Source organism: Daldinia childiae (assembly GCF_008694065.1).
Source record: "Daldinia childiae strain JS-1345 chromosome Unknown Scaffold13, whole genome shotgun sequence".
Lineage (NCBI taxonomy): Eukaryota > Fungi > Ascomycota > Sordariomycetes > Xylariales > Hypoxylaceae > Daldinia > Daldinia childiae.
In genome coordinates, this window is record NW_022984654.1 from 1,865 (window position 1) to 16,381 (window position 14,517).

Sequence of the window (14,517 nt, forward strand, 5' to 3'; positions counted from 1 at the left end):
TATTAATAATATTGTAATTAAAATATTTTATAAATTTATAGTAAAACTTTAAAAATTAATAAAATTATTTAAATTAAAGGTATACAATAATATTAATATTAATAAAAAAAAAAGTTTAAATATGTTAATAAATTAAATTATTATTTTAATATATATAAAATTAAATATATTAAAATAAATGGTATATTAATTAATTAATAAAAATATAATTATTATTAATTTTTTTATTTATATTAAATAATTTTTAATATATTAATTATATTTATTATATTATTAAAATATAAACGTATTTTTAATTAATATAAATTAATAATAATATTATAAAAACAAAATATTAAAATTATAATATTAGAAATTTTTTAATATTTAAAATATTAATATATTAATAATAAAAATAAATTTTGGTAGATTATAAAAAAAATAAAAAGTATATAAATAAAAAAAGTAAAAAAAAACAATAATTTTAAATAAGGTAAATTTATTAAATTTTAATAAATTAAATAATTTAATAATAATTTTAAAAAATTTAAAATATTTAAACAATTTAAAAAAATTTAAGAAATTGTTAATATTAAGATAAGTATTAAGGTTTAAAAAAAAAATTAAATAAATAAAATTATTAATTAATTTAAATTTAAAATAATAATAATTTTTTTAGTATTGGAAAAGGTTTAAAAATAAATATATAAAAAGTAAAGATTTAAAAATGTTAAGGTAAAAAATAAGAAATTAATAAAGTTAATAATTAATAAAATAAAAACTAAAAATAAATATATATAAAATAATAAAGTAAAAGTTAAAGTAATAAAAGTAATAAAAAATATAATAATTAATAAAATAGCTTAAAATTAGTATTAAATATTTAGGTATAAAATAAAGTTATTAATTAATTTAAATTTAAAATAATAATAATTTTTTAATATTAAAATTATTAAAATAAAATATATAAAAAAGAAAATTTATTAAAAAGTTAATAAAATAATAAAAAATTAAGATAATTAATAAAATTTAACGTATTAAAATATATATTAAAACTAATAATAATTATATTTTATAAAATTACGATAATTTTTTAATATTTTAAAAAAAAGGTTAAAAAAAAATATAAAAAATAAGATATAAAAAGGTATAAATAAAAATGGGAAAAAAGAAATAATTATTTATATAAAATATAAAAATAAGTTAAAACTTAATATTAATACATATATTAAATATATATTTATATATATATTAAAATTAATAATAATTATATTTTATAAAATTATAATAATATTTTTAATATTTTATAAAAAAAGGTTATAAAAAAAGATTTAATAAATTATTATAGTAAAATTAAATGGGTATATATATAAACCTTTTTTTTTATTTTGTTTTTTTTAATTAATTATATTATAAAAAAATTTTATTTAAAATTTAATCAATATTACTACTTAAATATTTTAGGCCAAATTTATAATTTAATTAAGTAAGTTTTAATTTATAATATATTTGACTTAGTTTATCTAATCTAAATATATACGGTTATCTAGCCTGATTCGGCTCGTTGGACTTGCTGATATTATGTTGCACTGCCCCACAGGTGGCAGGTGCACCTGCCAAGGCGGTAACCCTTGGCAGAATAGACCCACACTAGTTTAGCCCATTCAAGATAGCTTCAATGGGCAAGTCTTTCCTCATTCATCATCTTGCCCCAAAGGTGGCAACATATTATAATGTCAGATGATAGTAAAGGGTCTTGTGACCTAAACAACTCCTATATGAACCCTTCTAGGGATAATACTTCAACCATTAATTCTACCATGGACCCCATCAGAGAGAATGCGATGCCAGTTCCCTCAACGACAGCTCCCCCAGCAAACCCTCAGGTGATATACATGTCTCGCGCAAAGAAGACCATCAAAGAAAACAAGTCTAATGATAGTTCTCTCATGTACAATGCACCGGTAACAGGAAAAGATGAATGGAAGGACGACGACGTGACAATTGAACAGAACGTCAGCAACCATACTTCTACTATGTTCAACTATCCCCAGCCAGAAGACTTCATGCTCAAAGTAACTACTATCAGGTCTCCACGACCATAACTGGAGAGACGGTTTCACATTTTCCCGGAAAGGGAACGGAGACATAGTGTGTAGGATGGTTCTCATGGGAAGTAGAGTCTAAGACCGGTTATTTCAGCTATAATCCTCTCCATACACACATATGAAGATCACCTTTCCTCATTCTTCTTCAGCTAGACTTTGTTTCCTTACTCATCAGATTTCACGATACATTCAGACGCAGATTATCGTTATCGGTCGCTATATCTTAGGTAGTCTTCTTGACGTGGATATTCTATACAACTCAATCATTATCTACCTTTCCTATCATTTAATATCAGAATTATAACCAACCTGGTTGACATGTGCTTCTAAAATTTTCTATATCAACTATTGCAATGTGTGTAGATTGAATAGTACAAAATAAAACGATACAAGGGTTGGGAGGGTCCAGTGTAGCTCTACAAGTCTCATAACACATTGAAGTTAAGTTGATTGTTAATGTAATGATTATAGGTAAGCTAACACATTTTTAAATAGGAATGCGGTTCCAATTTTATCTTGAAAGGTAGGTACCTAGATATCTAAACCATATACAATCGCTTGTAGTGCTCATTTGTCTAATGCGCTTAGCTGCTCCACGTTCTTATTCATGGCAACAGCCAAAAGACCTATGTCGAGATGGCCTAAAACGTACTTAGCACCTAACACTTGCACCGCATGCTTTGATATATCAGGTCGCGAGTATAGTCCCGCAATACCAAATATCTTGCCCCCCTTTCTTACCGCTGCCGCGATTGTGTCAAGTGCATTATGAAACAGCGAGTGCTCCCATTCGCCCAGTATACCAAGCTCCAAAGATAGGTCGTTAGCGCCGAGAAGTAAGACCTCAACACCTTCGACAGCCGCGATGGCATCGATGTTCTCTAAGCAGGTCTTGGTCTCGACTTGGATTATCACAGTAGACCCTATACTGTTAAGCTGCGGGATAAGATCCTTCGCGGACACCCTTTGAAAATCATACTGCGGCAAGGCTGCCGTGAGGGAACGTTGACCTCTAGGAGGGTACTTAGTCATAGACACGGCCAACTGTGCTTCTTCTACACTCTGTTACTCAGGGCCTCTGCGTTGCACTATCGCGAGGGATATGCATACCAACAGTGCTGATATGCGGGAATACAATACCCATCGCTCCCCCATCCAGAACTCTTTGCACAAACCCACGCCCGCATTCGCGTGGCACGCGCACAAATGGTGTAATTCCGGATAGTAAGGATGTAGAGCATAGCCTACCCATGTCCTCAAGTGTCAGGACTGAATGCTCTAGGTCGATAAAGACAGAGTCGTAACCTGCGGCCTTAGCCAAGAGAATAATCTCATTGGAGGTCACAACTTTCACACCGATCGCCTATAATTTGTCAGTATATTTCGTTATATATATCGAACATGAATGGTTTGGAATATACTTTGCATATTTGGCCTTGACTGATGTTTCTCAGGAGGTTGTTCTGCAGCATTTTATGGGCTATAAAAGAGCGTATGTAATAAAAGTAACAGAGTTCTGCTCGAAAAGCATGTGATATGGTATTAAATATTACATAGTGTAAATCAAATATTAAAACCTGCCATTCTCTCGGTGCCTTCATATTGGCTGAACTTCTAGCCCATACGCACTTAGCTGCCACTTAAATTTCTCGGAATCCACTTCCGGCTCGGAGACCCACTGCCGTTCGGGGATCCACTTCCGTACGTTTATAACCTTACGCATCGTACAATGCAAATACTACCTGGTAATGAAAGATGAGAAATGATACGGTCTTCGATAGTCTGTTTTCATGACATAAGGGTTCATATATTGATTGCACAATGATAAGACAACTTAGGTATACGTCGTATCATCCTTAGTAATCTAACTTTAAGGAGGGATTCTACTAAAGCACTGTGTACCTATCTTTGGCACGCTATGCTACTGTACATATTCGAGCCACTCCAAGTCTTCTATATTGAAATCATATACATCCTCCGTTCTGCTTGAGTTGGTGACTTACATCTCTAGCGGCCCGACTGTGTCATTACTTCTAACCACTGGAGGGGGTGTGTTGGAGATGATGCGTGTTGCAGCTTGTGTTTCCTGAGCCTCGGTTTGTGACCATTGAGTTTCTAGAGCGTTTGAAGAAATGTCCATCTGCTCTTGTACGGAGGTTTCAGGTTCGCAGTTTAGTTGTCTTGGTGCATTTAGAATATCTATCAAGTTGACGAAGGCATGGTTAAGGGATTCTCCATCTTGGGCCATCGTAGCAGCCTTTTCCGCAAACGATATATCATTACTTGAAGGGTTAATACCAGAGAGAATTTCGCCAACGCGTTTCAGCTTAGCTTCGACGGGTATCGCTGCAAGGTTTCCAGAGCGAATCATACATTGAAAAACCTCATTTGCTACATTCATCAAATCGGGTTGTGTGGATCGTGAAAGAATAGCATTACCAACTCTATATGATAACGCTGCTAAGAACGTTATCTCGATGTTGAAGAACAGATACATCTCTTTAGACTTTCGTCAGGGTTAAATAAGCACTATGCGTAGAAGGGGACCTACCGAGTAGGTGCTGCTTGTGAAGCGCAGCAATTATGTTTATGCTAAGAATAGCGGCATTGATGCAAATTCTTATTATCGTGATAATAGATTCCGGGGTTGCTTCCGAACAGCTTCCGAGAAGCTGGTGTGACATAAAGACATTCAAAATAACTGGATGAGCAACTATCATTATATGCTGGGATATTTAGTTAGTTAACATACTACAAGAGGAACTATATACTAACATGGCAATATAACAGATGAACTGTTGCCGTAAGCTTGGACATTGTCCGTAGCGATCGGTCGAATCGGAATTGTGGTATGCTATTTATTTTTTGCCCTAAAGGACGCAGAGACAGAAGCTCCTCCACGATTCTTTCATTCAGCATCAAGTTTTCTGCTCCTCGTATCGAGTGTGTGGGGTGAACTATTGCATATTAGATATCGGAGGATAGCGCATGGGGATCAGCTTGTACTTGTCATCGCCCTCGCTGATCGATAGCCCAGAGACAAATTTATAAGTAGTGCTACGTCGGCAACAGAAGTTTCCTCATTTGATAATAGGTGTTCTACATTCTCTTCAATGGAACAATTAGGGCTTGCGTGTATCATTATGGAAAGTCTTTGGTCCAACACGCAAGCAGTCCACCATAGCCTCTGAGTGATTTGCCGTTCGTTAGGGTTACGCCCGTTAACTAGATTTTCATTTTTATCGAATTGACATGATCGAGCTATTGAGATAGCTTGCGATACCTTCCATGTATCAGCACTTTGGTAGTCTTGCATAAGTACCTACACAAGGTGCGCTTACATAGAGATATGCCGCGATATGTTTATCTGCTGCTTGGGCGTAGATAGCGAGAATGCAAAGTGTTTCGATCGCCAATGGTGGTTCCTGGCAAAGAAAAACACTAGATGGGAGAGCTTTAACACTCTGTATGAATTCTTCAATCCCAGGTGGTCCGAAGCTCGTCGCTCCTCGTTCTAGTAATAGCTTTCCGAGTGCTACTATGGCAAATACATTCGCGTATCGCAGGCTTGGTGTCTTCTCCAACGTCCGAGGTGGCCTATCGATATTATTATAGGACACTGTGTGGTTATAAAATAAACAATTCGAATGGAGGTGGAAGTTGACTATGCCAGTAAGGTAGATGACATAGTCATGTTGGGGTAGACCAAGCGTTGAAGGATAATTTTGACAATCTTCATTGATGGAAAATGTATAGGGAGGTCGTATATTGTCTACCAAGTTATCAGACAGTGTATTGGTTCGAGTTGCGAGAGCCTGGTTCAGTTCTCGACTAAATATATAGCCAGATACATGTTGAGGATTTGCTAGAGATAAGTTAACATTGAAATAAGCATCAAGTAGTTTCTTAGATATTATATATACTGGTCTCTGTGCATCTTGACTCACTGCCGGACACGTTTTGCTCTATATGTTCTCGCCCAATAGCAGATGGTATTTCATTAGCTTCTTGCAAGGAACGAGCACGAAGAGCAGCCCGACGCTCAAGGGCACGTAAGTGTCTTAATGTACATATATATTAGCTTCAAGCAACTCGATAAGGGACAACAAACCTTTCTGAAATCACGATCTTCCTGTCTGCTTCCTCGAAGATACATGACTGATTTCGATTCGTACAATTCACACACGGTGCGGTACCAGAGCATTTGACCTTCCGTTGTTTACATCGACGACAACTTTTCAAAGTTAACAATGGAAGGGCAGGAGCCGAGATGAACAACATACGCATTGACAGCTCTTCTCTTCGTGAGGTCCTCTTCGGGCATTATATCTGGAACTAGGTAATTACCTTATTATCTTCGTCAATTATTGTTCAGGGTAACATTAAGAAGTTTTGCAACTATCGGAGAAAGGAAGTAGAGTTGCCTTCTTGTCACTACCTGTTTACATTCTAGATATTATCGGCCAGATGGTAGTAGGTTGGATATTTACTAGTGTAGTATCAGAAATGGATACCGTAGATAGTTTAACCGATTGCTTTATTAATCGTCAATGGAAATCATGTTTAGCTACCTAGGTACCTTATTGAAGCAAAGGTGAGGCATTTCATATCTCTGAATCTCGCCAGTGTTATACTCGCACATTAGACAATGTCTGACTCTTCTTAGATATACATCATAACTCGGGCGATTACAAATCATGTTTTCATATTGTTTTATCATGACTGGTAATATTGAGGAATGGCTACATACGCACCTTCGGTGTTATACCTAATAGAAGAAGGGATGGACTCGGAGCCCCACAGCCGCAGCTGCAGTGAACAGACATATCTCAGACTATCCTATAGATCAGGTACTCATGGAATAAGTTCTGTCTACCTAAGTTTATGTATTCAAGGTAGAGTTCATGTGCTCGCAGTCCCTGAATGATCAACATAGACTTTCAACATGTTAAGAGTCGTGGCTCTTGATACGTTCGATCCCGAAGGTTCAAAATACATGCGGGAAGTATTCCCTGATGTCATTGAACCCGAAAATCCATCTCACTCGTCATGGCCTAATTATGCTGTCGGTGTATTCGTCGCAAAGAGTAGAGTTACGGCAGACTTAATACACCAAACGAAAAAACTGAAATTTATTGTCCGACATGGAACTGGGTATGATAATATCGATGTAGAGGCATGCGAGAAGAAAGGGATCATTTTATGCAACCTTCCAGGAATCAGTGTATATGTGTTTGTCCCCAGATATCCATATTCAACTTGCTTACTCCTCTTAGGCTATGAGCGTCGCGGAAGTGTCTTTAGCGCTCGTAGGTGCCTGCTCAAAGAATCTTATAGAATTATCAAGGCAGATGAGGGAAGGGGAAAGATTGAATAAGAAATTCAAAAGTCTCTATTCAGTCACGTTACTTACAGGGAAGACTTTTGGGATCATTGGCGGCGGAAGAATCGGCCAGCTTGCGGCGAAGAAGTTGTGAGTTCATTCGCCGGCATATCGAACATGTATTAACTTCTCGGCAGTATCGGCGCCTACGATGGGAAGATAATATTGTAGGCCGCCTGACCCTTTCCATAGTATATCATTCATAGTTATAGGTATGACCCTTACATTCTACTCGACGGGTCGACCCCTTGGGACTCTATCCCCCACGATCGAGCTGCATCGGTTCAAGAAATGGCCCCGCTCGTCGATGTATTGTCCCTCCATGTCCCCCTTCTTCCGACGACGAGGAACCTGATTACGCTTCCGTTATTAAAGACGATGAAACGCACTGCAATACTCATCAACGTTGCACGCGGCAGTGTGGTTAACGAAGAAGACTTATGGATAGCGCTCAGGGAGAATATAATTGCATCCGCGGGGGTGGACGCCTGGGTAAGCGAACCGCCTACTAGGGAAGTTTATGGTGATGTTTTGGATCTACAAAACCTAGTGATGAGTCCACATATAGGTGGTTCTCCAGCAGAAGTGCAAACAGCGACTTGTATAAGTATGGTTGATCATATGAAAGAGCTGATCGATGGAAGACCTCCTAGGGATAGAGTAGTATAGTAGACGAGTCGGCCTAGTAGTTATGGTAGTAAGTTACAGACCAATATTATTAAGGACTGTCTTACGCCCTTGAAAATTTTAGCAGAACTTCCTAAGATCGAGCAATGTTCAATTCTTTCCTATACCATTCCTGCAAGGACCTTACATCCGCACTCATAACTATCAGATCAAATCTTTCTTTTGCCTTTTTCGCCGCCTCTCCATCCACTGACAGTATACCAACTTTCTTCCTATATCTCTTCGCACTCGCGACAACATTATTGATAGCCTCGAGTAAGGCGGTATCTGTAAAATTCGCAGGCGTGTATCCGAGGAGAGAGAGGGAAAGATCATTTGGTCCGATGAACAAGAGATCTTTGCGTGTCTATTAGTATTCGTACAAATAGGGGGGGGGCTCTCTTACGACTTACCAATACCTTCTACTTGAGCAATTTCGTCGACGTTTTCTACGGCCGAGACTGTCTCAATTTGGACCATCGTAATAATGTTTTGATTGGCCTTCGCGATATATTCGGAGGGCGTCTTCAACCCGTGTTCCAGGCAAGCAAAGGGCGAACCTTGACCCCTTATGCCAGCTGGAGGAAACTTGGCTAGTTTTACCACCAGCTCAGCGTCTTTAGCCGTGTTAATCATAGGTACCATGATGCCGCTATCCGTGATTGTAAGCTCCTTTCATAGATATATAATTACATGAAAAACTTAAGGATTACTCACTGAGCACCAGTGTCCAGAGCTCTCTTAATTAACTTTCCATCTAGACTTGGTATGCGGACGACGGGTGAGACGCCAGACCCAGAGACAGCAGCAACCATATCGTGCATATCAGCATCGCCTATATTACCTATACAATGTTAGGCCAGACATCCCCTTATAATTAGTAACTTATTATGACTCCGTCCTAGTTACAGACCATGCTCGCAATCGATTACCACGGCCTGTAATGGGTTATTAGCCGGTCACTACATGATGGGATTCTACTTGCGTCCACGCCTGTATGAGCAATTATCTGCGCCGCTCTCACTCCTTTAAGAGTCATGAATGTTGCAATAGCTACATGGTCTTTTTCGAGAATGTTTCTTAGCCGAAGTTTTGGGTTAAGAGAAGCTTCCATCATGGCGGTTTAACTAATTCAATTCCAATATTCGATTAGACAAGACTGAGTGCATCCAACTTTCATGGCAACATAGAGTCCCGGTATTCATATGGTTAAAATGTAATCAATCTACCTTACCTTAGCAATCTATGTACTAAGGCCACAACTCGACTTACCTATACTGCGACATAAATTAGATTCTTCCAAAGTCTCGTTGTTCGGCTAACATACTACGATTCGGATGCCCACTGCCGAGACTCGTCAGTCCTGTCGTTTCATTTTCCCCCTTATTTTCGGCGAACCAAAGCCGAAGGTATAGGGAGCAGGGAAGGGGCTTAGCGGTAACCTTTTCCGCAACATTCAACATCATACTCACTCTTCTGGCTTACCAATACCTCTGAACACTTATCACAGTCCTCTGGCGAACGCCGCGACATATACTATTGTCGCAGATCTACTCTCCTATCTTGGTCAAGTCATCATTTTATTACGACGCAGGTATATTGGCTTTGACCTAGTAGCATCTATCGACTATATTCTTTTAAGATAAGTAGGTATTTAACAGGAGCTGTCTTAAAGCTTATCATACCAGGTATGGACTTTAGTAATTTCAACGAAATGAAATCATTCGCGATGACGTGAAAATTGGACATCAATTGATTGCCCACGATAAAAAGGTTACGTCATAGGTCGGGTATGTACCTCTTGCCCTCACCGGGATATAGTATCCCCGATATTTCGTTAAACTTTTACCTAAAGTCTTGGCCGCAGATTTCGCGTCGTCGCGCTTATTCATAAACTTTCATGAGATAAAATTATAACAATCCATCGTGATTTATCCATACGGTTTAAGAGAGAAACACGGTCACAATCTTGCCTGCTCCCCTGCCGAGATTTTATCGGCTGTTTCATCCGCGACGGCTTGTATAAACGCTGCTTGAACGTCATGTTCGTGAATCCAACTGGGATCCACGCGGTTCTTTATACGAGTCCTTAATTGCTCGTCTGTCTCCAGCTCCCTAGCTTGTGAGTATCGAGCCACCTTGTTCTTATTATTCTGGTGGACAACACTCATTACGCGATCTGTGTGTGGTTTTCGGGTCTTCTCATAGATACGTAGGGCTTTGAGAATTTCTGCGTCGTTGGGCTTTTTAGTCGCGTTCTCGGGGAACACGTATAAGATCGACGATACGAACGTCCATGCATCATCGAGGGCGAGGCTACCTCCTGCTGCAAATGCGCCTCCGTGGGCGTGAGCTGCATCGCCGGCTAGGGTAACCTTTCCGCCACCTAATACCCACGTTTCGAGTGGGTGTGCTGCCGCATTTGGATAAATCCTCGTGCTGGGCACTGCGTCGACAATCTGTCGCACAAGTGGTGACCAGTCCTTGTAAAAGTCCCTCAATGTGTCAACGTCGCCATCTGAGTTCCAGGTCGAATCCTTGTATGCGGCATCCGGGGCGTCGGGGTCGGCCTGGTACGATCCAACTACGGTAAAAAGGTCTCTTCCGAGCTTTGAGATGAAGAATGTTCGGTCCGGTCCCCAGAAGTGGTTCGCTTCGTCCGGAAGATCCTTGATGTTGGCGACATGAGAATAGGGAAACACAGACCGGAAAGCTACCCAACCAGTCCAAGCTGTACTAGAGGTAGGTACGAAGAAAGTTCTAACAGGTGAATGAATTCCATCCGCGCCTAGAATTATATCAGCCGTAGCGGTCGTACCGTCCGCGAACGTAATTACCAACTTTTGGATAGTTTGGTCGAAAGTGACGGATTCGAAAGCCTTAGAGAAGTGAATCCTAGACGGGTCAACGTGTTTAGCAAGCGCTTCCTGGAGATGTGCCCGATAAAAACGAGCGGTCAAGTGACGGTACTCGACTTCGCCAGCGTGGGAATCAGTTGATATTATCTCATTAGTCTTCCAATGACTACGCTCTGTTAGCTACTAATTCTAAAAGACTGGGGCGTGCGAGCTCACCGGTAGATCATAGGATACTTTGACTTGTTACGGAAAGCAATTTCGTCATCTAGAGCGTTGTCGACGCCTAGTCGTTCCAGAGTTCTCATTCCATTAGGCCCAAGAGCGATAGACGCGCCTATCTCTCTAAGTTCTGGAGCTTTTTCGTAGACCTGCACGTCAATGGCGGGGTGATGCTTCAGTCCGATAGCTGCACCAAGACCAGCAATGCCAGCGCCGATGATTGCGATCTGAAGTTTCGATTCGTCTGCCATAGTTTAACAATATACGTCGAAAAAACAGAATTATGATGAATTTCCGTACATTATAGTACAGCCGGAGTCAGCTTCTTAACCTTTGACCATCGGGACGGGGTCGGCATTGCGTGATCAACTATACGGGTCCGAGATGGCGCAAGACAAGACTGGTATTGCGAAGCGATATCTTATCAATCAGCGACCGCATTCCCCCCTCATGGCCTCGCCGCTTCGGGAAACCTCCGAGAACTATCCATGCAAAGCGTGTCGCGATTCTTGCAGCAGGCTTAACTAGCGTATGTTAACCATTGCCATAAGACCTCGATCAAGCACTCCCCGTTAACAAGGATATAATTCGTCATTTGCGTGGGGGTTGACGAGTGCTACGCGGTTGAAGTTATATCCTAACAAGAAATTTTGATTTATATTTACCTCCTAGGTAAGTTTGATCTAGACATGTGTTATCTAGTCGCCGTTTGGTATTCATTTTGTTTCCTGAGTCGCATACCATGACGTCCAAGACTGTCGAGCAGACGTCCTCAGCTGAGGTTGTTTTGGAGACCCCGAAACTGCCTGACAAGTATGCCGACGAAAGCTATAAGCTCTTCTCGCAAGTCAAGGTTGAGCCTCCCACTGCTGAGGAGGCTGCGCAAATCCGTAAGAAGAGCGTCCGATGGATATTATCGTTCCTCTGCGTCGGGTATCACCTGATGTACGTTGACAAGCAGACAGTAAGAATTTCGGTTTCCTGTTTCCTATATTAGGATACAAGTCTACGAATCTAACATTACTTTTCTCTACATTAGCTCGGGAGTTCGTCTATCCTCGGGATTCTTGAAGACGCGAATCTAAATTCCAATCAATATAACTGGTTGTCATCAATCTTCTATTTTGGCTACCTGCTAGCAGAATGGCCTCAAAATTGGGCGCTGCAACGATTCCCAGTTGCAAAATGGTTAGCCGGGAATCTCGTCGTTTGGTAAACTAATTCTAAATCATGCTGGTTGACGTCTTGCTAATCCTAATAGGGGTTCCATCTTGCTATTACATATTCCATGCAATAGTTTCGCGTCTCTCTTCGTCGTTCGTTTCTTCCTCGGGCTGGCGGAGGCATGCATTGTGCCTGCTTTCTTATTGACGCTATCAATGTTCTTCACATACGATGAGCAAGCAGTTCTGATGCCCATAATGTGGGCTGCGGGTAATTCTAGCCCTATAACTTCAGGATTGCTATCATACGGAGTTTTATGGATAGACACGGGTAGTTTTTCATCCTGGAAGTGGTTTATGGGTAGGCCTCTCACCGCCACTTCTCGAATTATCTAACATGTTTTCTATAGTCATCACGGGAAGCTTAACTATTATATACGGCGTTTTCGTCTGGTTTTTCTTCCCGGACAATCCGATGTCCGCCCACTTCCTGACCCTCGAAGAGAGAGCACAGGCCATCCTCCGCATTGCTTCGAACCATTCGGGCATCGAGCAGAAGCGTTTCAAACGCCACCAGCTGGTCGAAGCGCTAAGGGACCCCAAGACCTGGCTCTTCTTCCTCCATGCGTGGTCCCAAGAAATGGCCAACGGTTTAACTAACCAGTACTCACTTATCATCAGATCATTTGGCTTCACCACGCTACAGACCACGTTGTTAGGTTGTATTAACGGTCTTACTTCACTGGTATCTCTTGGAGCTGCCGCTCTAATATTGTCAAAGACGCGCAACAGTCGAGCGTGGCTGTCTGCTGCTGCGTATGTACCACCCATTATCTCTAGTATACTTCTTATTACTCTTCCTTGGAGCAACCGTTGGGGTCTGCTGTCGGCAATATGGATTAGATCCACAGGAGGTATTCCCTACAGCGTGGTTATGATCTGGGCAGCCAACTGCTCCGCAGGACATACGAAGAAGACCGCTGTCATCGCTCTGTATCATGTCGGGTATGGCTTGGGCAATATTCTCTCACCTCAGTTGTTCCAAGAACAATACAAGCCTAGATATATTGTGACTTGGTGGGTTATTCTATGGGTCGCGTGCGTGCTTCCCACGTTTATCGTCCTTTACCTTCGATGGTATTTAGTTAAGGAGAATAAACGGAGGGACTTGCTAGATAAACGCGGGGCTATTAGAGAAGTCGGTGTCATTGAGCATATTGACGAGAGCGGCGAGCGGCGAGAAGAGATAGTCGACGCGAGACAGTTAGATCTGACTGATAGGGAAAATCTCGCATTGTCAGTTGTCCCATGCCCCCTTTATTTTGCATATACTAACAAGTACACAGTCGATACGTCCTCTAATGTGGAAATATTCATAGAGTATTTGCTATTTGGTAGGATACATATCGTATCCACTACCTACCTCTCAGATATCATTTATCTATCGTTAGATAATTCCCCGCAGTCGGCGAGAGGTATCTTGATCTTGCAGCCCTGTCTGGCCACATTTCGCGCCTCAATTCTTTTCTACTTGATCAACCCGTATAAGGTTCCCACGACTCTTTCTCATTAGAGACAAAAATGATCACCATGAAAATGCGATGAATATATAGATATAATTTATAAGACTTCACCTAATACCCAAAAGATTAGTCGAAGGTGATCATTGTAATCAATATCTTTCAATGTTATTCGTGCTCAATCATCAACAGATATATCAAATCTCCATTACAAGAAAATTATATCCTAACTCATATTGTTACCTATCTCCCTATTAATATGATTCGGCGCCATAGTATTATAATAATTGAACCCTACATACTAAGTGCTTTCTTTTAATTGACACTGTCCAACTTTTATTCGCTTCCACTTCATGGTCTCATATGGAGCTTATTCGGGGCAACTCATCAATTACCATTTTAGTCAGACATGTTTTCAATCCAATGTCAAACCACGGCACCTTCAATCCTTACTCCACGGTCTAAGAATGAACAGAGGCCTTAAACCGGCGACGAAGCGTACGTTGGCGCGCTAGTCAAGAGTATCTTAACCAAAAAAACACATGATCGCAGTGCTGATCTCCCCATCGCATTGATCTGTATGGCCTCCCATGTCCGTTGGCACGCCTATGGAGAAATGGT

At 40.4% G+C, this 14,517-nt stretch overlaps 6 protein-coding genes across 6 annotated transcripts; 2 read left to right on the forward strand and 4 right to left on the reverse strand.

Annotated features, from left to right (window-relative positions):
• Positions 1-2,654: 2,654 nt before the first annotated feature.
• Positions 2,655-3,559, reverse strand: GL218_08453 (2-keto-3-deoxy-L-rhamnonate aldolase; the record flags this gene model as incomplete). The annotated part of the gene is made up of 3 exons (XM_033585257.1): positions 2,655-3,142; positions 3,198-3,450; positions 3,509-3,559. 3 exons carry the CDS (start codon positions 3,557-3,559, stop codon positions 2,655-2,657), a joined length of 792 nt encoding a protein of 263 aa, XP_033440547.1.
• A 1,523-nt stretch (positions 3,560-5,082) lies between these two features.
• On the reverse strand, positions 5,083-6,411 carry GL218_08454 (uncharacterized protein; the record flags this gene model as incomplete). The annotated part of the gene is made up of 5 exons (XM_033585258.1): positions 5,083-5,370; positions 5,429-5,859; positions 6,035-6,147; positions 6,199-6,321; positions 6,371-6,411. The coding sequence occupies 5 exons, from the start codon at positions 6,409-6,411 to the stop codon at positions 5,083-5,085; spliced, it is 996 nt and encodes a 331-aa protein (XP_033440550.1).
• A 621-nt stretch (positions 6,412-7,032) lies between these two features.
• On the forward strand, positions 7,033-8,139 carry GL218_08455 (D-3-phosphoglycerate dehydrogenase; the record flags this gene model as incomplete). Its single annotated transcript, XM_033585259.1, has 4 exons — positions 7,033-7,311; positions 7,364-7,560; positions 7,608-7,637; positions 7,683-8,139. 4 exons carry the CDS (start codon positions 7,033-7,035, stop codon positions 8,137-8,139), a joined length of 963 nt encoding a protein of 320 aa, XP_033440549.1.
• Positions 8,140-8,230: 91 nt separating this feature from the next.
• Positions 8,231-9,253, reverse strand: GL218_08456 (5-keto-4-deoxy-D-glucarate aldolase; the record flags this gene model as incomplete). The annotated part of the gene is made up of 5 exons (XM_033585260.1): positions 8,231-8,493; positions 8,550-8,788; positions 8,854-8,980; positions 9,050-9,074; positions 9,122-9,253. The coding sequence occupies 5 exons, from the start codon at positions 9,251-9,253 to the stop codon at positions 8,231-8,233; spliced, it is 786 nt and encodes a 261-aa protein (XP_033440528.1).
• Positions 9,254-10,097: 844 nt separating this feature from the next.
• GL218_08457 (Salicylate hydroxylase) lies at positions 10,098-11,464 on the reverse strand (the record flags this gene model as incomplete). Its single annotated transcript, XM_033585261.1, has 2 exons — positions 10,098-11,160; positions 11,211-11,464. The coding sequence occupies 2 exons, from the start codon at positions 11,462-11,464 to the stop codon at positions 10,098-10,100; spliced, it is 1,317 nt and encodes a 438-aa protein (XP_033440548.1).
• Positions 11,465-11,955: 491 nt separating this feature from the next.
• GL218_08458 (putative transporter PB10D8.01) lies at positions 11,956-13,738 on the forward strand (the record flags this gene model as incomplete). The annotated part of the gene is made up of 5 exons (XM_033585262.1): positions 11,956-12,177; positions 12,253-12,425; positions 12,475-12,737; positions 12,787-13,672; positions 13,723-13,738. The coding sequence occupies 5 exons, from the start codon at positions 11,956-11,958 to the stop codon at positions 13,736-13,738; spliced, it is 1,560 nt and encodes a 519-aa protein (XP_033440529.1).
• Positions 13,739-14,517: the final 779 nt, after the last annotated feature.